The sequence below is a fragment of the Centroberyx affinis genome, unplaced genomic scaffold (assembly GCF_046629955.1).
Source record: "Centroberyx affinis isolate AG114_WGS23_722 - 3 ecotype Tasmania unplaced genomic scaffold, CSIRO-AGI_Caff_v1 ptg000367l_1, whole genome shotgun sequence".
NCBI classification, from domain to species: domain Eukaryota; kingdom Metazoa; phylum Chordata; class Actinopteri; order Beryciformes; family Berycidae; genus Centroberyx; species Centroberyx affinis.
This window is the reverse complement of record NW_027279038.1, coordinates 179,359-204,004: the sequence shown is the minus strand read 5'-3', so window position 1 is coordinate 204,004 and position 24,646 is coordinate 179,359. Positions and strand designations below refer to the sequence as shown.

The following is a 24,646-nucleotide window of genomic DNA, read 5'->3' as shown; positions in this document are numbered from 1 at the left end:
AACAACTTCACACTCGACACTGCGCTTCCAGTCGCTTGCTTTGAGCCCCGCTGCTGCACAGAGCGCTGTTCGCTTGTTTATTCAAAGTTTATTAATATTGAAAGTGTCACGTATCCAATCCGACACTGCACGTCCTTGGGTCCCCAGCAATACACCCGCCAAGTGTGAAGTAGATCGGACGAACGGTTCTCGAGATATGCAAAGGACACACATACAGACAGAGATTCCTTGCTTTATAGTATGATGTCATTTCATTCATCCGGGTAGTAAGATATCCAGAAAAGAAAATAGCAAAACAAATTCCAGTGACAGGTTGAAAATGATGAGTTGAAGACGTTTGAAGCCTCTCAGATGAGTGGTGAAACATCTTCAACTCTTCATTTTAAGTCCAGTGGATTTTGTTTGTATTTTCTTTTTGGTTATCATTTCCCCAAGTTTTATTAAAATTCGATCAGTGATGTCTGAGATTGTGCGTGTGATGGACGAATGGATGCACAAATGGATGGGAGACCGATCCATATGAATCCATACAAATGTGACAAAGCTATTACATGGCTGTTACCTGATTGTAGCAGTAAAACACTAAATTTGATGCTGGAATAGTTGGATAAGCAAGCATCTTAAGTTAGTGTTGGTAATGATCAGGTGAATTTTCTGTCTGTTGTTGCTTTTGGTGAAGAGTGGGGTGGGGCCAATGCTGGCGGCCTTGGATGAGGCGGCAGCCTGTCAGTCCACACCCAGGGAACAAAAATCTGTTGTAACAGACATGTGTCTCAGGAAAGTGAATCTGAATTAAGAAAGCTGAATTTGGTTTGGGAAAACTGAATTTGAAACTATAGTTACAAATTATATTTTAATAATAATTCCTTGCATTACAATAGGGCCTTCGCACCGCCTTCAGTGCTCGGGCCCTAAAAAATCACTACAGATTTCTAGCCACTACATTCAATTTCAAACTGTGCCTTACAAATTCAAGTTTTGAATGTATTTATTCAACAAGTTCATCTTTTTGAATTCAGTGGTTCGATATGAGCATGACAAATTCAAATTTATGCAATTCCAATACAGTCTCTGCTGGCACTAATCTCTTTCCATATATTTGCACGTTGCCACTGAGATGGGTAATATATTCCATCCGGACATAAATTCTATATAGTCTCTCTATTCTCCTTATGTTTATGAATTTCTAATTTGCAGTCTTATATTACAGGGCGTTATTTGGCTGTCTTAAATTAGTTTTTCCTCATCCGTGTCTTGGCTGCTCGTCAAGTCGTATAGTTTGCAAAGGTTATCAATCTAGTCCAACGTGATCAGCCATGTCAAAAAATGATGGAAAGAGAATCCCTGTCCTGTCGTACCTATAATGGCCTGAACACCTGTCAGGAAGCCTAAGCTAATGTTACAGGCATGTCAGGATTCTCCCTCCATCAGTTTCAGACTACCTTGATAAAACTTTACAAACTAGCTGACTTGACGAGCTGTCAATGGCTGCTAATTAACAAATTCAGGGCTGAGAATAATGTATGACAACCCACTTCTGCTACCGTTGCTATGCCATCATATCAAATATATAACTCCTGCTTTAGTCTTGAGATATATTTCCACACTTTGGACCCCAACTGGTGTCTTTTCTTTTCAGCCAGAGCCACTGGCTGGTGTTTTGGGACGCTTCAGAAGCTGTCTTTGTGCCCTTCCATAATCCCTACCTCCTTCAGTAAACAAGTAGCGGATGTGGCTACAAATCCATGGTACCCAATTTCCCCAGGGCGAACCCTGGCACTACCACTGCTGCTCAAGCTCAGCTGCTGGCTCAGGCTTCTTCCTTTTATACGCCTCATGTACCGTGTCCTCCCATGACACAGTGAGTTCTATAAAGCAAACATTTATCTAGACCATAATTCCTTGGTAAGGTCTTAGACTGGTGCCGACTATCTCTGCTGGGCCTTTAAGCTGCTGCCCTGTGTCTCCTCACATTTCTCAGTCCATAGATTGCTCCAACTGCCCCAACTTGTGCCAACTTAGTAATTCTTTCCTTACCTTCACATACAAAGCCAATTTGAAACACCAGACTCTCCGTACTAAGAGTTAAAGAATTAATTTATATTTGTTTACTCTTGAGTGCTGCTGCCAGGAACTATAGGCCTGCTGGTTATACTTGGTTATGTCGCTAGGTGTATAGTACTTGGGCAACAGTTACTTTGCAACCTGATAGAATATGTGTCGGTGTTTCTTAACGCAGAGGAAATTGCAACTGGTTGAGGTTTTGTGTTGATAGCTGCGGATCAGATGGCTCTATATGTACTTGTTTGGGTACCGAAATCTTGGTGTCAAATGAAAGTAATAAAGGAAGCTTCAAATGTTATACCAATACCTGACATGTTTCAAGGCCTTTTAAGAAAATGGCATTAAGAAATGATTGATCATGGGATAGCACTGGTCTCTTGAGGAGAATATACTCCTATATCTTAAAACGGATCAGCAAAATAAACTCCTAAATCTTTAGTTTATTCATCTGTTTCTGGTGTGCTGTGAGTTGTGCTCTCTACTAGGCTAAGTGATTTGCTCAGCATTGTAGCAATCAAGGGCTAATTGAATTACTGATGCAGCAGTGGAACAGTGAATAGGCCAATTAATTCATTAACACCAGAATAGCCAAGATTATAGGCTATTACTCCCTAAAACCACCAGCAGATCAGTTTTACCCCACACATTTTATTGCATTGAGAGCATTTGTAGTTTGGTTGAAGGATGACCCCCTTTGGAATGGAATTCCCCCCAGTCTCCCACATCATGGAAATTTGAATCGTTTTTTTCTATTTAGGCCACAAGAGGCGCTGCTTTGTGGAGGATAACGTGTTTACTGTCGGTTTATTTTTGCCTGGCATTTTCTTTGGAGACACACAATGTGGGGTTTGTTACGTTCAGTGATAGAATTGGAAGCATTGTGTTTATTCTACTCAGGGTGCGTAAACTTGCTACATCTTTGTTGGGAATAAATGAACCAGAGTGTTTTGCACACCCGGCCACGCCCACCGGGTCTATGGGTCACGGGCTCAGCGACCATTATAAATCACATGACCTTCTCTGTCAACACACAGACGCCATCATCAATGCTGAACGCAAGAGGGATTGAAATCAAAGGTGAGGATTTAAACCGATAATGTTTACCAGTGCTTCGTGTCGTGAATATGACTTATGCGGTATGTCAATTGGCAAAGAAATCGATCGTCTCAACCGAACACCAATGTCGGTCAGCGTTTGCTAATTAAATTTCCAGACTTCGTAATGTTAGCGTACAGATAGTTGTCAACCGCAGCAGCTAACTGCTAGCTGCTCTGTCGATAACCCTCAAAAACAGGAGCTGAACTGTTGGATATCCAAACAACTAGCGTTATCTATGATCTCAGCGTGCCAGCGAAGTAATGTTAGCTAATATGTAGCTAAACATGCAAATCGGCGTTCTTTCCTTAGCACCTTCTTTGCTTCGCTTGTTCTAGCTAGCGTTAGCTCATGAGAAGTGTAACGTTAACGCTAGCGTTAATCAGAGGTGTTGTGCTAAACACAAAATAACAGTTCCGAGCAGGAAATGGTGAATTTAAATTAAGAAGATTAACGTTGTCCAAACTATTTCTAGAAGCATGGCTAAGCGTTACGCGTTAACTTTTAGCTCGATGACCAATAGTCCCGATACGTGCCGTTTCAGGAAGAAAACAGTACGCCAAACTCCATTGAGAAATCTGGCACTTAAAGCTTGCCTTGCTTATTGGCAAAAATGCATACGTCGCAGAACAGGACGTAAGACCATACCCGTAATGTTATGGTCCACTGGTAAATTCGTCATACTGATCATGCAACACTTACTTCAATACATTTTCAAGGCGTATGGTCATTATTGCCATCACCGTAAAAGACTGGGAATATCAGGCAAATTAATGATGTAAAAGTTTACATTTTAAAGAATTTAGTGCTGCTCGGTGGATCATCTTTATGTCGAATTTACCAGTGGATCGTAACGACTCGGAAAAGGTCTCAAGTCCTGTCCCGTGACGTGTTTGTTTGCCGATAATTGTTGACATATTTCGCTGTAGAGTTTGGCGTGAAGTTCTTCCCATGTGTAACTTAGAGTAAACGGCACGAGTCGAGGCTAGATGGGGCAGAAATGACAAAAAAAATGTCATTTCCTGTCATTTGTGTGATTAAGAAGTGATTGTTACTGAAAATTGTGTGAGGTATAATTTAACAAAAAAGAAAAGATCATTGTGTGCTCAAATTAGATCAGGTAGGGTATATTACCTTTTCATGTTGTTCCTGGGTAGCTTTGTGCTTTGTTATGTGGCATTTTAAATGTTACTGAGGATGAAATTCATTAAGTTGTGCTGTCCTTTTTATTATACATAGAGAAAGGTTTTTTTTAGTAAGATATATGGGGACATTGATTTTTATGTCTATAGAAGATATTGGAAAAACTTAGTTGGCCTTTTGAAAATGAAAATGTTTTAGTTGCAATTTATATAGAGAGAAGGCATGGGAGATGAGAAAAAAGGCATTGTATTGTATAAGTGGAATGAGTACTTTTATTTTGTATTGCCTTTCTCTGTGTATAATCATAGATATGCTTTATCCAGGTAAAACAGTATTATGGAAGTTGTACCTTGTGCTGGGGGTGGGTTACTTCCTCTCCTACTGAGCCTTACCCTGTGACATTTTGTGTCATATCTCATGTGGGATGGGCCATTAATTTGGCATGACACAAAAGAAGAGGGTTTGCCAGTGCCAAAAACTAGTTGTAGTTACCACTTACCACTTAACACCTACATCACAAAGCACGAGAACAAGTTGGACACCATACTGTTGATGTTGTAAAATTGTTTCAGTCCAAAATGATACATCTATCTCTTCAAACAAGAAAATTACTCTTGCAAAATGGCTGCTGACTTGCATGAAGGTAAACCTCACCATGTAGCACCTTTTTGAAGTTATTGGCTGACCACAAACCTCTGCTCACAAACAAGCAACACCTCAGATTATAAAAACGGAAAGCTATATCTCCTTTTATATAACATTCTCAAATGCAACCCTTCAGACATTAACTGGCCTAATAATATAACAAGTGAACACGTGATGTTGCGTAGAGGCACGCAGAGGTTAGAGGTCACCCTGGATGCATGTCATAAGGTGAAAGTGAGCAAGCTTCCCATTGGAAGACCTTGTCACATAAACTTGGAAACAGAGTTTGTCAGTAGATCCCAATTTCTGCTACTTTTGAAAAATGAAACTGGCAATGCAGAAATGAAGAACTTGAAGCATGGCGCCAATTACTCCTGTCAGGGCTGGGGTGAGATTGTGCTCATAGACAAGAAGATGCCTCTTGCTTTAAGTATCTTTCTTACATGGATCAAAGTTATTGCCTGTGTCCTTGCCAGGGTTTGACCTAGTGCTGGGCGATATGGTTGAAATCAATATCACGATAATCATAAGGCTTTTTCTCGATATCAATATATATCACGATATGGTTCATGTATGCAAAATCACGTTAAATAATCACATTAATGTTTATCTCATTGAACCGAATGGTAATGTTAGGTGTAATGTCAAACAAAACAGAAGTATTCAAATAGTATTCCTATCATACCTCGTTTTTTTGGCAGTTGGTCCATAAACACCCAACATGGTTGAAGTGTCTACATATTAAATATTGTACTGTTGGCAAAACAGCTGGTCTGCACAGTGCAGGAGAACCCCTTGCATGCTGGTGGTTTGCTAAGTTTAGTATCACTCCTGCCTGTGAGTACAGATGGTAAAAAGCCTTGCAGGTTTCTCTCTCCCTGGATAGCCTCATTCTCATACAACTACAGCTACTACAAATACTACTACTGCAGCATATGAGACTTTGTTTACACCAGTCAGTCTACCTCAGCTTATCTGAGTACTCAATCAAAAACACGTGAGTAGTCCTGGGGCAAAACATGTTTGCGTCTTTTTTTTAATCTTCATATTTTGAGTTGTGTTTTTCTGGAGTTAAAGAAATGAAGGAGTGTTTTTCTAAGATACAGGGCCAGGTCAGGCCGGTGTCTGTTCCCACACATGCTACTGGTGTCACTGTGATACATGTCGGATTTAGGAATGCAGCTTAATAATAAATTATCTCCGTGTAGCTTTTATTACTCTCACGTGTAACGTCTTGCTTGCTCAGACACTCTGCTGTCAGTGTTACTGCTGGCTCCTTGGAAATGTCACGTTCAAGTGACTGGGTTCATAGTCCCAAGGACAGGCATTGAGGCTTGATACCAAGTCCAGTTAGCAGCATGCTGGCGGGGTTTACGGTTTGCATACACTGTCTGCATCAGCAAACTCAGACATGCTAGTGCTCCACCAAGCCATGAGTGTTAGCCTAGAGTGTTTGAGAGATTCCAGGTCCTTTTTTTTGTTTTTTTCTAGCTTAGTGTAAACAGCATGCCCCATCTTGTTGTTGGATGGGGAATCAAAGATGTGCTTGTGAGCAAGTCAGATACCTGCTAGCACATCTAGTAGGGGTGAAAGATATTGCAATTGTGTTTCAAATCCTCAAATTTCTTTAGAACTTTTGAAATTGTTTAAAGAAAAGTGATTTTGTTAAAAAAAAGATGTCAGTGTGCAGGATTTTGTTTGGGATGAAAGGTTTTTAGGACCAAAGATTACCTAGAGCTCTAAAACACCTTGTTTATTAGTCCATTTTGAACACCCCCCTCTTAAGCAATTAATTGCAGCCTCTGTGATTTGGAATTTGCAAAAGTTCATATTGCGATTTCAATTTTTTCCGATTATTTGTTCAGCTCTAGGCTACGTGGTTACACCAGCACTAAGTCTTAGACAGTGTTAATATTTTGTTCTGCAGTAATAGCCTATATCTTTTGTTTTTCTCTCATCTTTGTCTTACAACAGCCAATCCATGATGGATTCCAGGTCTCGCAGACTTCCTTTTTCTGTGTCCGGCTCACGGTCCTCCTACACGTCCCCTTCATCCTTCTCCTCGTCCTCCTCTTCCTCACTGGGCTCCAGTAGGTTGTATGGCAGGGACAGGGTGCTGAGTAGTGACTGCTTCCCCAGGGCCTCATCAGCGCTCAAACTAGACCTAGACCACCAGGTAGGCTGATAACACAAACCGCAGGGTTGAAATGACTAAAGGCTAGCAACCATGGCATTGCTAATGCGTAATACACAACCCTTTCTATGTATTTACATATGTATAATCCAAATGGACTACACCAGTTCCCTAGTGTACTGTACCTAGAAGGTTGCCTATAGATTCAGCTTATGTCACAGCAATGCTTTAATCTTTCGGTTCTCAGGATTTGTTTTATGTGTGTTTGTTATATTTTTCTGCTTGTGTCGATCCAAGCTGACTTATTTAGGTCCAACCCGAATATAGAATATCTCAACTGGAATAATGTTGTTTTAAGTTGGAGAAAACAGCCCGTATTACCAAGCCAAACCTAACAAGAGTAAACAATCCAGTTGCACTTATTAGGCTAGACTCGGTGTCATCCTATATGTGGTTCAGTTGCTGCTGGGACTTTAGCCACACATCTTTCTAGAGCGTTATGGAGAGAGAACACTCTAGCAAGTTCTTTTCCTATGAGTTCCCTCAGGAGCGTGGTAGCTAGCGACTTTATCTGTGGTGCCCCAACAGCAGCCACTTTGGTGAGGCTTTTAATAGGCCAGCCTAGATTCCTGGGCGCTCGGTGTGTATTTTAGCCCTGCTGCTCGTCAAGGCCCGTCTCGATAGAAAGATAGAGTTACTGCTTGGCCTGTGCCCTGGCTGCTTGTTCCTGCTCTTTCCAGAGAGTCCAGGCTAGGTGCAAAGCCACAACAAACAAGTTAGCGCTATCCCTCCGTGACTTTATTTATGCATTACTAATATTTTTTAATGAGTTGAGCATACATTTGAACTGCGCTCTTAAAATGGTATAATTTCAGAAACAGCATACCCAGTGTTTACCATAGGAAACCAATCCATAGGAAGTTTTTCAGCAGTGGTGGCAGGGAAAAGAGAGGGGGGGGGTGCTGCTTGCAAATACAATTACAGTTGATGACATAATTATGCTAATTGATCACACATTTATTGCTGTCCACGACCTTTACTTTTGAAACAGAAAAATGTAGCCTAACATAAAAGCAATATTGTAAACAATTAGTTTACAATATTTGCTCTTAATTGGGTAGGGGGTAGGTAAATAGAAAAAGTGAGAGCCTCACTGGCAAAGTTTGCAACTAAAAGAAATGAAATTACACTTGATGATAAACCTGTTTTTCACACATTTATTGCTATCCCAGACCTTTACTTTTGAAATGCAAACATTTATCCTAACATACAATTTTAAACAAGAATTTATTCTTAACTTTATAAAGGTCACGTAAATGGAAATATTGAAGGCCTCACTGGCTGAATTTGCAACTAAGAAATAAAATGACAGTTAATGACATAACTAATTTTAGCACACATTTGTTATTCAAGACCTTAGGATACTTTATGATGTTTATGTAAACTGTGAAATCTAGCCACTGCTGTTTGCTGTTGCTTTCCCTGCAACGTCGGCTGATTCTCTCTCTGTTGCTCTAGTTTGACCCTCCCCACTCGGAAAAAGATCCTTTTTTTCCGCTGAACAGCCAAGTGTTCAGGCGCTTTGGTTCTGCGCCCATAATGGATGTGTGTACTTTCACCACCATGGAAGGCGCGTAGCTTTGGTAATGCACGAATAGAAGTGGCTCTGAAAACAACTCCACTTGACATTTCATTAAATGAATGTAGCGGAAACACTGTGACCATAGTGGGCTTGGTTGCTTAGAGAAAAACAATGAGTTTTGTCAAACTTGGGTTTCTGTCTTTGATGAATCATGTGAGGAAATTGTTAGACTAACACAAATGTGTGCACACAAATGTTATTCTTCTGCATGGGCCACAAACTGTGATAATTGTCACCACTGCTAAAAGAAAAAAGGATGAAAAGTCAAAAACTTGCCCCCAGAACATATGCTAGCATGGGACCAGTACTGGATTTAAATTTTTTTTTAATTTTTTTTTATTTTTAATAACAGTGCCCATTCAAGAATACTGACCACCCCCTGTGTCTTACACTCTCTGTCCTTTGTAGAGTTCTCGCCGCCTGAGCTCGCCCAGAGACTACAGCAGCTCTGACAGTCGCTCCACCAGCTGGAAGCTGCCGTCTTCTCTGACGTCCTCCACCTCATCATACGACCGACCCTGGACTGACTCCCCTCTCAGCAGCAGGAGCAAACTGGTACTGAGGATGTTCTGTGCTATTTGTTTACAGCAGGCAGCTACTGTAATGTGTATTTCTCAAAGTGTTTTGAAAATTTAGTTAATAGTTAAGAAATAAGATTGTTGAATCATGTCAGTGAAATGTCAAGCCTCAGTTGGGGACTTTTTGATTGCTGTTTTGGGTTTATTTTTCCAGAGTGATTCTGAGAGGAGGTTGGGGACGTACTCGGGACTGTTGAATGCCAGCGATGATGGCGATTCTAAAAGGGCCAAACTGTCGTGCACCAACAGAGGTGCCTACTCGAGGACAGCCTCCACCTCAGTTACAGGATCCACCTATTCCAGTAATGGGCTTGGCAGTGGCACAGGTACTTAGCATCAGGCTTTTAGAGGTCATAAGATGAGCTGTTAGGCTTGTTCACATTTCATGTATTTCATGTTGCCCGTGTTGTTTTTTAGGGATGCACCAATATCGGTATCTGGGCCAATACAGTCCAAAAAGTAAGTACTTGGCATTGGTGAAGTGAGACGATGCCAAGAGATTCAATACCGTAGCTTGTGCGTACTCCTGTGCAGGCCGCAGCCTGGGTTGTGTGCGTTTCAACCAAAATGTTTTTAAAAAGGTGGCTTGTGCAGGAATATGGTTATTAAATATTGTCTTGTTGAAGAGGTTGCATGATTGGTGTATATATAATGTGAAATACTCACATCAGTTCTCTGTATCGGCAAGTACTCAAAATAAATTACTTTTACTCGGTCTGAAAAAATGGTATCGGTGCACCCCTATTATTTTGACCGTGCCTCTAAGTACTAGAGAACTGAATTGTGATGTGGAGCAATGCTGCATATTTCTGCTGATATGAAACTACTACTAATTTGAAAATTAAGCCACCAAAGCTCTAATAAAGCTCTAATAAGGATGTCCTTTGGAACATATCTTTTCTAAACAGGTACAGGTGAAAAACAAAGTGATACCTGGTTAGATTCATCATGGAGCTCGTGCCGCTTACTGTCTCGGTCATCGTCTTCATCGTCCTCCACTTCCTCCTCCAAACCGCTGTTGTCCAGGAGGGAGCTGGAGACGAGGCACGAGTCCAGTCTCTCTGGTTTGGGAGAAAGCAGGATTCGGACTCCTGGATTGTCCTCCTCTTTGTGTAGGGATATGCTACGATGTTTACACACTCTATACAACATGCTTAAATGCGCGATTACATATAAGCCAGTCTCACACAAACTGCCGTTCTCTTCTCTGATTTCAGATCAGCCAGACAGGGTAACCTCCACCTATGCGCAGGGAGCACGGCCCAAAGAGACTGTGTACTCCTCCACCTCTTCCTCCTCCTCCTCCACTGCTAGAGAAAGCTCCCTGAGTCGGCATCTTTCCTCCTCTTCCTCCTCCTACCGGTCCTCTCCTTCAGCCCGTGACTTCAGCACCAGAACCACAGCCCGTTCCCTCACCAGCTCCTCAAACCACTCATCCCAGGAACAGACGGCAAACCCTGAATCCGTCTCAGTCGTCTCCTCCTCCACCTCTCACATCTCTTACTGGTACACCCCTCCCGCCGCCAGACAGGAAACCAACCCCCCTCCCTCCCCGACCGCCCCTGTACCCCCCGCGCCGAGGCCGGCCCCCGAGAGCGGAGAGCCAGATGGCCGTCGCTCCACTCGGCGCCTTTTGTCCCGGCTCTTCTCGCGCCGCTCCAGCCAAGACTCCTCCAGCGGATCTTCCAGCACTCGCTCCTTCGAATCAACCGACGACAGTCCGCCAACGGGCAGAGAGGCTGTGGACAGTGAGGAGGGAGCCCGGACTTCCAGCGTGGAGCCTGACATCAGAAGCTCGGACACCGCCCAGGCCTTTGCCTTCCTCAGACGCCGCAGACTGGACCTCTCCCCTATCCAGGAAACTCGCAGCGAGAGCCATCGTGTTGGCCCGGCCCGGTCCAGCCTGGACGCCTGGAGGGAGCCCGGCTCAAGCAGTAGTAATAACAGTAGTAGTGGAAGCGGCGGCGGCTCCTCCTGGCTTTCCTCCTCCCTCCGTAACCGCTGCCCTCCCCTCTTCTCACGCCACAGAAGAGAGGGAAGGGACGAGAGTACGCACTCAGCCGCCGGCTTGGAAGATGGCTACAGTCATCCTCAGCATTCACTGAGGAGGTGGGATGAACCTGAGCATAAAGCATCAGAGGAAGAGTACGAGGAGGAAGAAGAGGATGATGGGGAAGCGGTAGGAGCAGTCGGCGTGGAGGTCCCTGGTGCTGCTGGTGCTAGCACTATCCTGGTGGAACGGATGCAAGGTACCTTCGGGAATGAACGGATTGCATTTTCGGCGCCCCCCAGAGTCAGAGTATATGAAAACATACTGGTTGCTGTGGACCCAATGGATGGTGTTGAGAGCCAACCAGAGGGCCGGGAGAAGGAGAAGCCCATCCCCTCTAGGGATCCTGAGAGGCTGCGCAAGATCCAGGAGAGGTGTGAGATTTTGATTTCCCACGCAAAGCATGCATGTGTTATTTTTGTTCCTAGTCCTCTTGGAACAAATAAATAAATGTGTTACATTTATTATAATATACAAATGTTAAATGTATAGGTATAAGCAAGATGGTGGAATAGCTTCACAAAATGGAATGGAGGTGTATAAAGAATAGCTACTGTATCAAAGTCCTAGTAAGAATAAAAAGTCCCCCTTCCCTGCTGTAGTCTATTGCTGGAGGATTCTGACGAGGAAGAAGGGGACCTGTGCCGTATCTGCCAGATGGGAGAGGAACTGGCATCCAACCCTCTGATTGAGCCGTGCAGCTGCACAGGCAGTCTGCAATACGTCCACCAGGAATGCATCAAGAAGTGGCTTCGCTCCAAAATTAGCTCAGGTAAACGCAGAGCTCTGATTTGGCAGGGGGTTTCACCAAAAGCAAGCTGTCTAAAAATGTTTTTGCTTTTAGCTGATTATCTCAACAGTGTGTCCCAAGTCTTCTTTTTTTTTTTTTCTTTCAGCCTCATGTGTTTGGTTTTTTTTCCCCCTTTCAGGCACAGATCTTGAGGCCATCACAACATGTGAACTCTGCAAGGAGAAGCTGCACCTGAACATAGACAACTTTGACATTAATGAGTTATACAGGACACATGTGCAAGTGAGTCACCATTTCACCCCCTTTTTGTTTTTTTTAAATAAGAGAATTGGAGTGTTCAAATGTGTCATCTCTGCTCAAGTTGCACTCTTGTAGAAATAGGTGTAGCTATCTGAAAAGTAGAATATTTTAGCAGCTTAATTTATCATACCTAAATCATGTCAAATTATCAGCAAAAATTGTAAACGGTGAGCCCACATATACAGACATTAGCTGTATGGATGGATAAAAGTATTGGAAAGATACAAAATACTGTACCTAATTTTATTGTGTTCACCTGTACGGTATAAAATCCATTAGGGCCGGGCGGTATACTGACAATTTACCAAAACCGACACTTTCACCAGCCTAATTTTCCACCTCTGTATGTTCGGTAAATGCAATCTCCTGCACACTGCAGAAAGAAGACAAATATGTATATAGAAGAAATGACTTGAAACTGTCTCAGCAAAAGTAATTTGCTGGCTAATATTTTTGATTACAGCTAGATTTGGTTAGCAAAGCAGTTTTACTTAACAGGTTTACCCAGTGCTGACGAACCGGCGCTCTCTCAATACAAGGGTATTGAGTGATGCTTGCTTGCCTGGTTGTTAGTATCCCAGTGTAACTGCAGTCGCTAGTCTGTGTGACTAAAAATATCTTTGCCAGCGAATATTAATTATAACTGGTGTTGAATTTATAAATTTTGGGCAATGCTAACGACATTAATGGCCACAACACTAATGGAGAATCCAATATTCGTGCACAGAGGTAAAAAAATATGCACAAATTATTGTTTCATTTATCGTTGAAGTAAATGTGACAATATATTGTGATATGGATTTCAGGTCATATTGCCCAGCCCTAACCTCAATCAATCTTTATTGTCCATCCAGGGTAAATTCAGTCTGCAAACACACACATTACAAAGGACACCACACATTGAATCAGACTAAAAGATGCAAAATCTAAGATCACATCATAGAAGGAGGTTACAGTTGTATATAAAATAGTGAATGTACAAACTCGGCAAAGAACTTAAGTAGATTGCTCCTTAATGTCTGGACTGGTGTTTCTTGCTCTTCCTCAGTCGGAGTATGAGTTCATCAGCAGCGGTCTCTATCTGGTGGTGCTGCTGCATCTGTGTGAGCAGAGGTTCTCCGATGTCCTGGGAGCAGCCAATGAAGCCGGGGTGAGTACACACACACACACACACACCCCCCACACACACACACACACAAAGTTCAAGGCGCTTAATTATGTTGATTTCATATGAATGTTGAAGGATCTTTAGTTGCTACATGAAAACAAGTGTTCATTGGGATGATGTGAATGTTTATTAGAATGCTTTGGCATTCACTGGATTTTGGTGTATTGCTAATTCAACCATACTGTTGATTGAATTTACTTAGGTTTTCTTAACATTGGCTATAAGATCCAAGCTTGCAAGTCCTATATAGCAGCAGAGTACTGATATTGTATGACATACTCTAGATCTGCATGTAGCCATCTTACACCGTGAACCACAGCCAACTGAAGTAAAGGCATTTTTTAAAACTTTGCTAGTTTCAAAATATGAATGTATTGGATGGAAATAATTTCAGATAGAATTCAAACGTTCTCCCCTTCTCTCGCTCAGTTTTTCAACCTGGCGAGAACTCTTCACGAACACATGGACAATCTTGAAAGTATGTTGCTCAATCCCTTCTCTCCCATGCTTACTGTATGCAAAAGGACACTTATTCAAAGACATTTTAAATTGGGTATTAGAGAATGAGTAAATGAAATGAACTTCTTAAATATCATTGCTTCTGAATCATAAAGTATTATCTGTATGCATTTGACAGCCACTCAGTGGCTCGTCTCCCAAAGTGCCTGTAGCTTGAAGTGTGGAATTTGTGTTTATAAAAATCATGTATTTCCTAGACCAATAAAGTGTCTTATGAGGACTGACTGGCTTTCCAACATTAATTACAATAAATCCTATATTGCCACACTTAAGTGATTTTAATGCTTAATGGGCTGTGAAGATTTTGGAAAACTCAGCCCATATCTGCTTCCAGCAATGAGTTTTAACATCAAGCTCACATCAATAAACGGGTTCAAAGCTACCAGCCCTCTTTGCACTCCAGTATAGATCACTCACTTTTTGATGGACTAGCATTATGTGGCTGCACATCTTTTCTTGAACATCGCTTTCTCTCCCTTGCAGGTCCCCATGGGGAAACGGATGAGGAGGAGGACGAGGTGGTGGTGCGGGACAGCAGACCGTCAATTGAATTTTCTGACCTGGATGATGATCTCGAAGAGGAGTATTGATTATGAGGGAGTGGAAGAATAAGGATAAAAGAAAGTGGGGCAGAGGAACTGAAGTTTGGTTGGCTACTCCATGCCATGTGGTAGCGCACCCCGTTGTTTCCACACATGCTTTAATGTTGTCATGTTGTCTAACTGAATGCAATGGTGGTGGGGGTGGGGGGTGGGGGGACTGTGGGGGAACCTTGAAGAAAATTGTAAACAAAATGCCAAGTGCACAGAAAGAACATATCCTGCCTTTTTTGGCAGGTGGCGGCTTTCGTAGATATGCAAACTTTTGAAATGAACTCGTGGGGAAATATTTTGGTTTTCCGCCAATGTATTTCCATTCCTCTTTGAGCTTTGAGTGCACTTTAATAACTAACTTATTCAGTTATAAAAATGCACTGTTATACCATGAGTGCTTTAATGTTTACTGGGCTAAGGCAGAAATGGCAACAGAGAAATGTTGTAACCAATGGGATGGATTTGGCCAACAGTGACAGATGTCAGTTATTTGTATTTTAGCTGTGATGGAAGACAGATGCTGTTAGGGGAGAGGATGTTTAAAAAGTGGCAAACAATTATTCCCTTTACTGTCTGTTTTCCTGTGTGACCTTTCCCATGGAGTATTCTAAAATATGTGAAGATGCAATGTGAATATTGACACCTTTTCACAGCTGAATTGACAAGTTTTCTTTTCTCCATTTGTATTGTTTCAGTGTCGCTATTGGAAATGCTTTGTATGTTAAAATCTAGTTTAATGCTTTAATTTTTGCAATAAAGATTTGAATGCGAACGCAGTATGATTTGAGTAATCAAGTGTCATGCTTCTACAATTCTACAGAACTATTGCTGTAGCAGGAAAGAGTTGGTTAGGGAGGAGTCGCTTGTTATTGAAATGCTGAAATCTGGATTTGATGTGATATCTGCCCTTTCAGGACTCCTTGATTGGTTGGTTGAATCTTGGCTCCATTCTTTCTTAATTCTTAAAACCTGACTTTACCCTAGAGTTGAATTGTTGGAGAATATTTGGTCCCAGCTAGTTGGAAATGTAGCTTGTAAGTCAGCTCCGCAATGTGAATTAGAAATAGTGGTGATACCCAGTCAACTTGATTTGAGTCCAAAGAAAGGTTCAAGGCACAAGGTGGAACTATGTCCAAATCAGAAAGAGCAAGTCCAGTAAAATCTGGTTGAAGATGTGGCTTAGAGCTAATGTTTTACATTTTTTACATTTAGACTAGAAAGGCACTTGCTATATTTTCTCAGTGTTTCTCAGATTTCACACACCAGTTTTTCTTTGGTAAAATTGTTAAAGTAAATACCGCATCCACCCCAAAAAATATTTTTGTGGTTACATAGATCAAATATTGATATTCAAATTAAATTGCCTGTTCGGTGTTGGGTAGGCTTTGATAGTGTGACTTGCGGCAGTGGTTATTGTGGACTGCAAAGTGCCAAAGTTGTCACTGTTGTACTGCTGATTTTACCCACAGACTGAAGAGTTTACCATGGGCCAGAAAACAGTTTTAACCATATTTTAATGCAGTGAGAGCTAAATTCTGCACTACACGTTTTGACAACTCTCACTAAAACAGTAGATCAAGCTCTCTCTAATAAAGTAAAAGGACCTTCATTGCTAGAAAAGTGTGTTAAGAGTATTCTCAAGACTTTAAGACATGAGCATAAATGTTTTTTAAATAAAGTCTTATAAAATCTGAATAAAATGGAGGTGGAATTAGTAAAGTAAATGATATTCTAATCTAGTCTAGTTTTAAATTGCATTGCTATCTGATAAGCCTGGCTGATTGCATATAAAGAATAACAGATTCACTTGATCATGATGGGATACACACCACATGTCAAACTAAGTAAACCACAATGAAAAAAGATATAAAAATAAGTTCTTTAAGGCAGGTAATTTTATTGGGAGGACACTGACTGTACCTGATTTGAGCTGATGGATGTGTTTGGAACCAGTGGGAAAGGAGAAACACATTTGGTTTACATCTTGATATGAATGGGTTAGCAAGCCCAACCAGCCACATTGAGGCAATTCCCGAAAATGAGAGGAATGCCCAGGCTATCGACATTCAACAGATTCAAAGCATCTTTGGTTCAATTCTCAAACAGTTATAAAAACATACATAACATATTTACAAAGCATTTACAGCAAACACCAGTGCAAACACCAATTTCAGAATCCTTAAGAAAGCAGTAAAGAAGAATCATCTCCAAACTTCATTGTGCTTAAACGCAGTAGGAACTGTTGCTCCATGACATATTAAAGTGCGTACTTGCTCAGTAGTTTGAGTGCATAGGAAAGACAGATATACATATGCAAACATATACATTCTACAAACAGGTGTGCTTCAGATCTTGATGCTCAGACAAAGTCCTACACATCTTAAAACTAATCAGCAGGACAAAAAATGACTAACCAGATTTTCTCTTTCATCAATTAAATTCTGACTACTGAACATCTATTGTTAGGTTATAAAGATGCCAGGTGAATGGGTAAATATTAAAAAAACAAAGAGCAGTTCTTACTAGAAGAACAATGCACATACACTATCCAGTGCTTTCCTTTGAAAACTCACAAGGTTTTCTCAAGTAATAGTCTTAAAAGGCAGTCAGTGATATTTTTCATCCATTACATAGGTTCTTCTAATCGCTGCAAGAGTTAGAATGCATGAGTTTGAAAAACAAAATACTGACAGTCTCTTTTAAAGGATGACGGTGCATGGTTTGGCTCTCCTGATAACCACACAAACAGTGGAGTTTAGCCACAGTTAATGCGAAATTAATGAATTCTAGGGGCAATTGACATGTTGCATATTTCTTGAAATCAACTTAAAACATTTTCTTTCATAAAAAAAAAAAAGAGGATTTAAAAAAAAAAAAAAGTAATTTGGCATGATTGGCAATTACCAAAGAGAACCAAACCAAGCATTCAAACTATTCAAACTCATGCTGAGCCATAGGGCTTCACCACGTGGGGGAAAAGGAGAGGGTATCAATCCCTTAAATAATCTAAATCTAGATCTAAAATAATACAAATAAAACAACTATGAAATGGGGGAAATTTATAATTCTAACAATATTTACAGTCAATTTTAAAGACAATTCTAAAGACTCCGCTGGCTTGAGAAACTCAAATAAATAATAAAAAAAAAAAAAAAAAAATTGCAACAATTTGCTGTTGCTGAAAGTACTAAAATGCTCACAGGGCAGGCACATCATTACTTCCTGAGGCTGATTACTTTCAGTAGGCTCAATCAGCTTCTGTTATAATACTGGTGGAGTCTGCCTCGTCAAAGTTCCTCTTGTAGCGGACGGTAGAGGTGAAGTAGGCTCTTTTCTTCTTGTAGATGATGAAGCCAATGGCCGACAGGAGAGCTAGCAGGATGACCAGGAAGAAGCCCAGAGCCACCGGAGAGCCTCCAGACCCTGAGGAGCAGACGGTAAGGGTCAGCCAGGGAGACAATAAGCATGCTAGTCAGTCATCAAGTGGTTCCAGTGTTTGTTTTTATAATTGAGCAATAAGATGTGCTGTACGATCACAAGTAGGGCTTGGCGATATATCGTATAATATCGATACCGTGATATGAGACTAGATATTGTCTGGGAGTTTGGTTATCTTTATATTGTTAAATAACTTAAATGTTACTTCTCCCTGGTCTTAAAGGCTGTGTTACAGTAAAGTGATACAACTTTCTGAACTTATTGTTCTGACCTTCATCAACCTCTCAACAAAGACTTCATACAGCTTCCATCTGAGTGCATATGCGTCTGGATGACGAAGACGAATATATTTAAAAACAAATTTATTCCAGCTGCAAATAACCTCATCAACAAATATTATTTACGATCCCATGTCCTCTAAACCTGATGGCTGGTGGTTGGGGGTTGTGATGACGATGCTAGTGTAATTTATTGGCCTATTGATGTCATCATGATTTTTAGGAGGGTGATAATGCTGACATTAATACTATAGATGATGTTCTCTTGCTACATGTGCAACTGTGGAGGAGCCTGTTGATTTATTGCACTTGGTTGTTTGTACTGTTATGTTATGTTTATTGTATGTTGTTGCTTTGTTTTTTTTTCCTGCAGTCTGAAAGGCAAATTTCACCTCATGGATATTAAACATGTCTCAATCCTCTACTCCAGTGGTTCGCATTAGCATGAGTTTACTAGCACAATAACACAATGTATAACAATGACCATTAAGATCATCGGTTTCCTTCTCCCTATTGTTATCGCCCTAAAATATAAACCGTTATGTAGGCCTAATTCTTTTCTAAGTCATATCTAACAACAAAAACCTTTACAGATGGGGTTCCTTGAGACACAATCTTATCAAATGGGAGTCAAGAAAAAATTTGGGAACTCTACTAAGGTCAAGGTAATGTTAAATCATAACCAATCCCTATGAGCAAAGAAGCCCATTCATGAATTTGCTCAGTACCCAATATAAAATTAGATTATGGAATGCAATGAATGACAAAATTAATAACAATCCTGCCTATCATTTATTAACAGTCCAGAATCGTTAAGGTGTGTAACCATTCAAAAAGGTGGATCTGTTGCATTGATAGGGGTTTATGCAGTACTACTCACTTGCAGCAGCTTTGCAGACAACTCGACTCTGGCTAGCCTTGCAGCTGACGCGACTCCAAGCGCCTTTGTCCGTCGACACCATGACGGCACAGGAAGGCTCGGGCTCCCCCCCAGTCACAGACTCCCCGCCCTTCCAGTTAAAGAAGGCCAGCGCTGAACCATCCAGCCAGGCTACAGGCGCACCTGGCAGAGAAAGGAGGAGAGGTGATGAAAGGGGAGGAGAGAGGAGGGGAGCGGGAGAAAGAAAATAGATGAATGGACTATCACTGCTCACAATACACACTTCACATAGTGTGTGTTAGTGGTGCACGGATTGCAGTTATATCCGCGGGCACCGCGGGTCGGGTCATAAAAATGTACATTCTGATTAATAGCGGATGGGTTGCGGGTGGGTGAAATAATACATCATTAATGAGGAAAATATTAATACCTGTTGCCATTTTCATTTTACCAAAAAAGAAGAACTTAAATAAATGTTTATTTATTTAAAACCAGCCTACTTCAGTGTAATATGTTACCATATCATCATGCTTACATATATCCCACTGAGAAATAATGGAAATGTGTGATCGGGTGCGCATAAAAAAAAAATTTTTTTTGAGTTCATTAAATACCTGCAGCGATCCCACCGCAGCAGAAACGATAAGTGCGTCTCCCCATTAAGAGAGACACTGTGTAGACACTTATAATTATTTCTATTACACAAGAGAGAAACGGGGCCGCAGCATAAACATGAAACTGTATTGCAAAAGGCACAGTTCACCATGGAAACATTTAATTACTGAAAGCAGCCTCTCTAATCTTTAAAGTAAATCGTTAAGAAAACACTCATACATCAATACAAGGGACACACAATAAAGAAATCACATAGAAAGCTCACGCTGCTCGACATAATTTAAAAGGCAATATAGAGGTGGAGTGAAATGTCCATGCGGGTGCAGGGTGGGTGCGGGTCTATAAATCGTAGAAAATAATGTGTTCGGGTGGGTGGCGGGTGGATGATTTATGCGTACATGCGGATTCGGGTGGCGGAAGAGCCGATCTGCGCATCACTAGTGTGTGTGCTTCTATATACGTGCAGTTGTCAGATGTGTAGGGTAAATATCACGCACAAATGAGATGGTAACACCATCATAAGGATTATACATTAACGGCAAATCCACAGAGAGAAGAGTCAGGTCATGGGATACAAGCTAATGAAGAAAATTGTGTTGTCTTACTCAACAGAAGTTAGTGTCTTTAGTCATGAGTTCTCTGATTAAATCAAGAGAGGAATGCTCCCGTGGTTTGCTCTCTGCCACTGGCTGAACACTGATGTAATTACTTGCAAGTTCTTTTTATTTCTTCCTTTTAAATATTATCCAAGTCTTTACTGTCTAGCCTCTATATCAAAGGGTGGAGTTTACCTTGAGTATCAAGGTCCATACCCAGCCATACCCGACTGGTGATGAGAGGGTTATCAGACATGTACTTTGTCACAAAGTCATTCTCCTCTTTGGTATTTATAGTCAGCAGATGAGCATCTGTCAGGAAAAAACAAAACAACAACTTTAGAGGCCATGCTGTGTCTACTGAACTCCATCCAGCAACAATGGACTTCTACTGCTTCAGATAATAATAATAATAACTTTATTTGTATAGCACCTTTTAACAAGACTGTTTACAAAGTGCTTCACAGAATAAAAAGGCATAAAAACAAAGAAATAAAAGCAGTAAAACAATAAAAAGATGAATACTAATAATAACAACCCTTCATAATTCAATTGCTTCCTGCACCAAACACAACAATATAGGATATAAATGGCATAGGATATAAAAACCACTCACCCAGACTCTGACAGATGCTCTTGGCCTGCTCCATGTCATAGACGGTGTAGTTGTAGAAGCTCATGTCGAAGGCGTAGCAGTGGTCCTGGTACTGCACCCACTTGGACGCACCGTTGCTCCGAGGACAGTCATTGGCCACTGGGGCTACTTGCAGTTTGGCCCCTGATTCATAACAACAGAGACAAGATGGAATACAGTTGATGTAACGTTAGCAGAAATAGGTCGAAGGATAGATGCACAACTATATTACACAATGTTATGACTTTTTCTGTAATGTCTTAAAGCAGTGGTTCTCAACCGTTTTGGCTCGTGACCTCTCAAAATGCGACCCCCTGTCACAGGCTGCATATGCAGAGTGTTCAACCAAAGAATGATTTTCCTTTTTCAGGTTCTTTAATTTAATATCAGAGGAGGCCTAGAGGCTGAAAACTATTCAGTATTCACAAAACTTTTTTTTTTTGGTGAAAAATCTGAAAAAATAGACATGATAATGAATTTGTATAGTAGAAATATGTTTCTTTCCTATCCCATAAATCATCTCGCGACCCACCGGGGGGTCCCGACCCCCAGGTTGAGCATCACTGCCCTAAAGGATTCAGTGCTAGGAGGGGCAAGGAAGTGCTAGGAGTCTAATAACCATTCAATATTGACAATTTCAATCAGTTCCGTATCCTGTGTGATGGAAGTTGAACAATGCCTGTGACATAAAACACAGTGTCTTACTCTGGAAAGCGGTGGTGATGGTGGTGTTGTAGCAGATGGCTCCGTCTACCAAGGTGTGGCAGCTGGTTCTCATCCAGCCTCCGGTAGGGGTAATGAACACACAGCCGCCTTGTTTACGGTCTGAGCTGGACCCCTCCCGTGAGTCAGAGATGGCGGCTTTGTAGTCATATCTGGTCCCATCAGACCACTCATAGGCTGAGCCACTAGCCTGCGTAGAGCGACACAGTCATGTTAGCCCATCTGGTTAACAGTCGGAGAGAAATATGAGCAAAGATGTATGAGGTGCTCTGGCATGCCTCATACCACATGACTGCGTGCATCTTCACCGTAATGAAAATGAAATCTGAGTTCAATCTGAATAAAATACACAATCTTTCTTGTCAGCAGAAATGTGATCTGAATGGACCTACTGTCTCATAATGAAGCTCAATTATAATTTAGCAAAAAAAAAAAGAAAATGTAAAATGTAACCCTCTAACCCTAACCCTTCAAAGCACAGGTTCTGGTTCAGCAGTGGTTCTTACCTCCTGGTTGGACAGGCCAATCCAGAGCGAGAAGCCGTCTGTTCTGGCAATGAGCTCCACATGTCCATGGTGCTGGAAGTCATGGACACTTGCCAGGTGCCCTCCACGCTGACCGCACTCTTCCAGCGCCTGGAACCAACTCAACCTTCTGGTAACAACCTGGTAAGTCAGGTTGCCGTATTGTTGAAAATCCTTGGACGACTGGCTGTACTCCTTTTTTGATTCTTAGGAAGGGAGGATTAAAGCAAACGAATGAGAAAAGATGATTTTGACCATTTGCAATAAGTATAGTAAACTGTGTCAGGAGAGGGAAGAAGTATGGCGTAGAGAGATAAAGTGGGATCCACCAACCATTGTCCAGTTTGCAGACCACAATGCTCCTCTGTTTGAAGGGCGAGAAATAGTGCCTGTTGGTGATGAGTTCCCAGACTCCGTCAGAGTTGAGACCCGCCATGAAGTCTCCATCTATGTCTGGCCTGCCGAACCTCCAGTTGGAGTACTGGACCTTTGTGCCATCATACCATGTCATCTGGTTATCTACAGCAGAACACAACAGCCAAAGACACGTCCATACTTAACACCAGGATTTCATTTGGGCAAACTGGGTGAATCTACAGCGTCTCAATTAGTGGGGATTGTTGCAGCTTCACTTTATGATTTGGGAATGACAAGTGTATTGTAACATAACAAACTTGCCTAGTGCAGCCTTAACTGTAGAAGAGAAAGGGATGGAGAAAGACATGGTGTCCACAGAGGTAGTCACATATATTGGCCACAGATACATCTACTAAACTTTGTGGTAAAAATAGAAAAGTACCAACCGTTTTCATCCTTGTACAGCCCCAGCCACACAAACTGGACCAGGTTACTGAAGGGTACGAGCTGCTGCTTGATAAACTCATTCTCCTCTGCATTCCGGATAGTTAGGACTTCTGCACTTTCATCTGAAATATAAATGCAATCATCAGCACCTTCATCATCATCATTTCTACTATACATCAGTCCGTTATTGTTTCATTAGGAAATAGCCATACAACAGCCCGCAGTCAAATCCTTACAGAGTTTCTTGCAGGTGTCATGAATCCGTCCTTTGTCGAAGTGTTCCCATCTGGAGGCCACCAGCTGGAAGGAGTAACAGTTGCTCTTGAAGGGGATCCAGGGTGGACTGTTGATTTTGTGGGGACACCTCACTGCAACATCCTCTGGTGTAGTGATGGTCTCTTCTATTATAAATAAGTTGAACATTTTATTTAGATTATTTCAGAATATTCACATTTCTAATTTGGAGGTTAAAAAAAAGTTTTCAGCACTATTTGTAGCAAATAAATCTGTTTTTGTGCATTATACGGTTTCCCGCCTTTTCCATTTCATGTTTCTCTGACCCATCTCTGCCTTTTTTGAGTGTAAAAAAACGAAAATTCAACAACTTCTACCAAAGTTTCTAACAAAAGGTTAAAAACAAAAATGCTCTTCTTTCTTTGCATATCTCCCTGAGACACATACACTGATGCATGTCAGCAGAGAGGTCAGAGGTTACAGAACAAGGCCATCATAAGTCATGGGAGGGTAGGCTATCTTTCTCAAGACACAACAGCAGGGAGGGACTATCATAGGAGATAAAACCTGTGAACTTTTAGTTACAGGGCTCTTTAATCACTAGACAATAAGAATAAGAATAAGAATCTATACTTATGGAGAACTTATCAAAACAGAATTAGAAAGTGCTTTACAATAAAGCGAAATAAAAAAGAACAAATTACATATATAAATCAAGATAAAGAACAATAAAGTAAAATGGTAAGAAATAGTCCCAGCCATAGGGATAAGACAAATAGAATAAATAAAGAACAGACACAGTAACAAGAATAAAATGAATAAAATCCTACAATTATAGAAAGTATATTTTGAGAAGTGATTTAAAACACCATACTGACTTATTCAGTCTTAGCAGAATAGCAAGCTGACTGATTTTTTTATGTACCATTGTTTTGTCCAGACCACAATAATAATGGGTATTCATATATTGTTGGTACAGAGATCAAATGGGCTAGATAGTTATGCCATAGCAAAGCTTTTTAACTCTAATGCAAACAGATAAACACTAGCCAATATATCAATATGCATTCATGCTGCATCATAAATACTGGAGTGGATGTGAAGGATGGTAAATGCAGTAAAGGCTTTCCACCCAGGGGTGAATGTAAAATTCTTATGGACTTCTCTTTGACTTTCTATGGTAGGAAGTGACCCATTTATACAATTCCCAAATATCCCACAGAGAATTAATGAAATGT

The 24,646-nt window shown here is 41.2% G+C and overlaps 2 protein-coding genes across 5 annotated transcripts in view; one reads left to right on the top strand and one right to left on the bottom strand.

Annotated features, from left to right (window-relative positions):
• The first annotated feature begins 3,078 nt into the window (after nt 1–3,078).
• On the top strand, nt 3,079–14,817 carry marchf7 (membrane-associated ring finger (C3HC4) 7). 2 transcript variants are annotated; one of them, XM_071515738.1, is made up of 12 exons: nt 3,079–3,141; nt 6,922–7,123; nt 9,132–9,278; nt 9,456–9,627; nt 9,719–9,760; nt 10,210–10,413; nt 10,519–11,725; nt 11,954–12,123; nt 12,281–12,384; nt 13,451–13,552; nt 14,000–14,048; nt 14,573–14,817. In XM_071515738.1, the coding sequence occupies exons 2-12, from the start codon at nt 6,929–6,931 to the stop codon at nt 14,677–14,679; spliced, it is 2,499 nt and encodes an 832-aa protein (XP_071371839.1). In that variant the 5' UTR covers nt 3,079–3,141; nt 6,922–6,928; the 3' UTR covers nt 14,680–14,817. The 2 variants fall into 2 exon arrangements, with proteins under 2 accessions (XP_071371839.1, XP_071371840.1); XM_071515739.1 differs by lacking the exon at nt 9,719–9,760.
• Nucleotides 14,818–16,565: 1,748 nt separating this feature from the next.
• Nucleotides 16,566–24,646, bottom strand: part of ly75 (lymphocyte antigen 75) — a 30,532-nt gene continuing 22,451 nt past the window's right edge. For 2 of the 3 annotated variants that reach the window (XM_071515715.1, XM_071515717.1), the window contains 9 exons: nt 23,411–23,575; nt 23,174–23,296; nt 22,704–22,889; nt 22,353–22,576; nt 21,829–22,036; nt 21,106–21,267; nt 20,685–20,801; nt 19,279–19,461; nt 16,566–18,105 (listed from right to left, as the gene is read on the bottom strand). In XM_071515715.1, coding sequence (XP_071371816.1) covers nt 17,930–18,105; nt 19,279–19,461; nt 20,685–20,801; nt 21,106–21,267; nt 21,829–22,036; nt 22,353–22,576; nt 22,704–22,889; nt 23,174–23,296; nt 23,411–23,575 — 1,544 coding nt within the window. In that variant the 3' untranslated portion in view covers nt 16,566–17,929. Of the gene's footprint in view, nt 18,106–19,278; nt 19,462–20,684; nt 20,802–21,105; nt 21,268–21,828; nt 22,069–22,352; nt 22,577–22,703; nt 22,890–23,173; nt 23,297–23,410; nt 23,576–24,646 lie in introns of those variants that run through there. The other variant, XM_071515718.1, reaches the window with a different exon arrangement.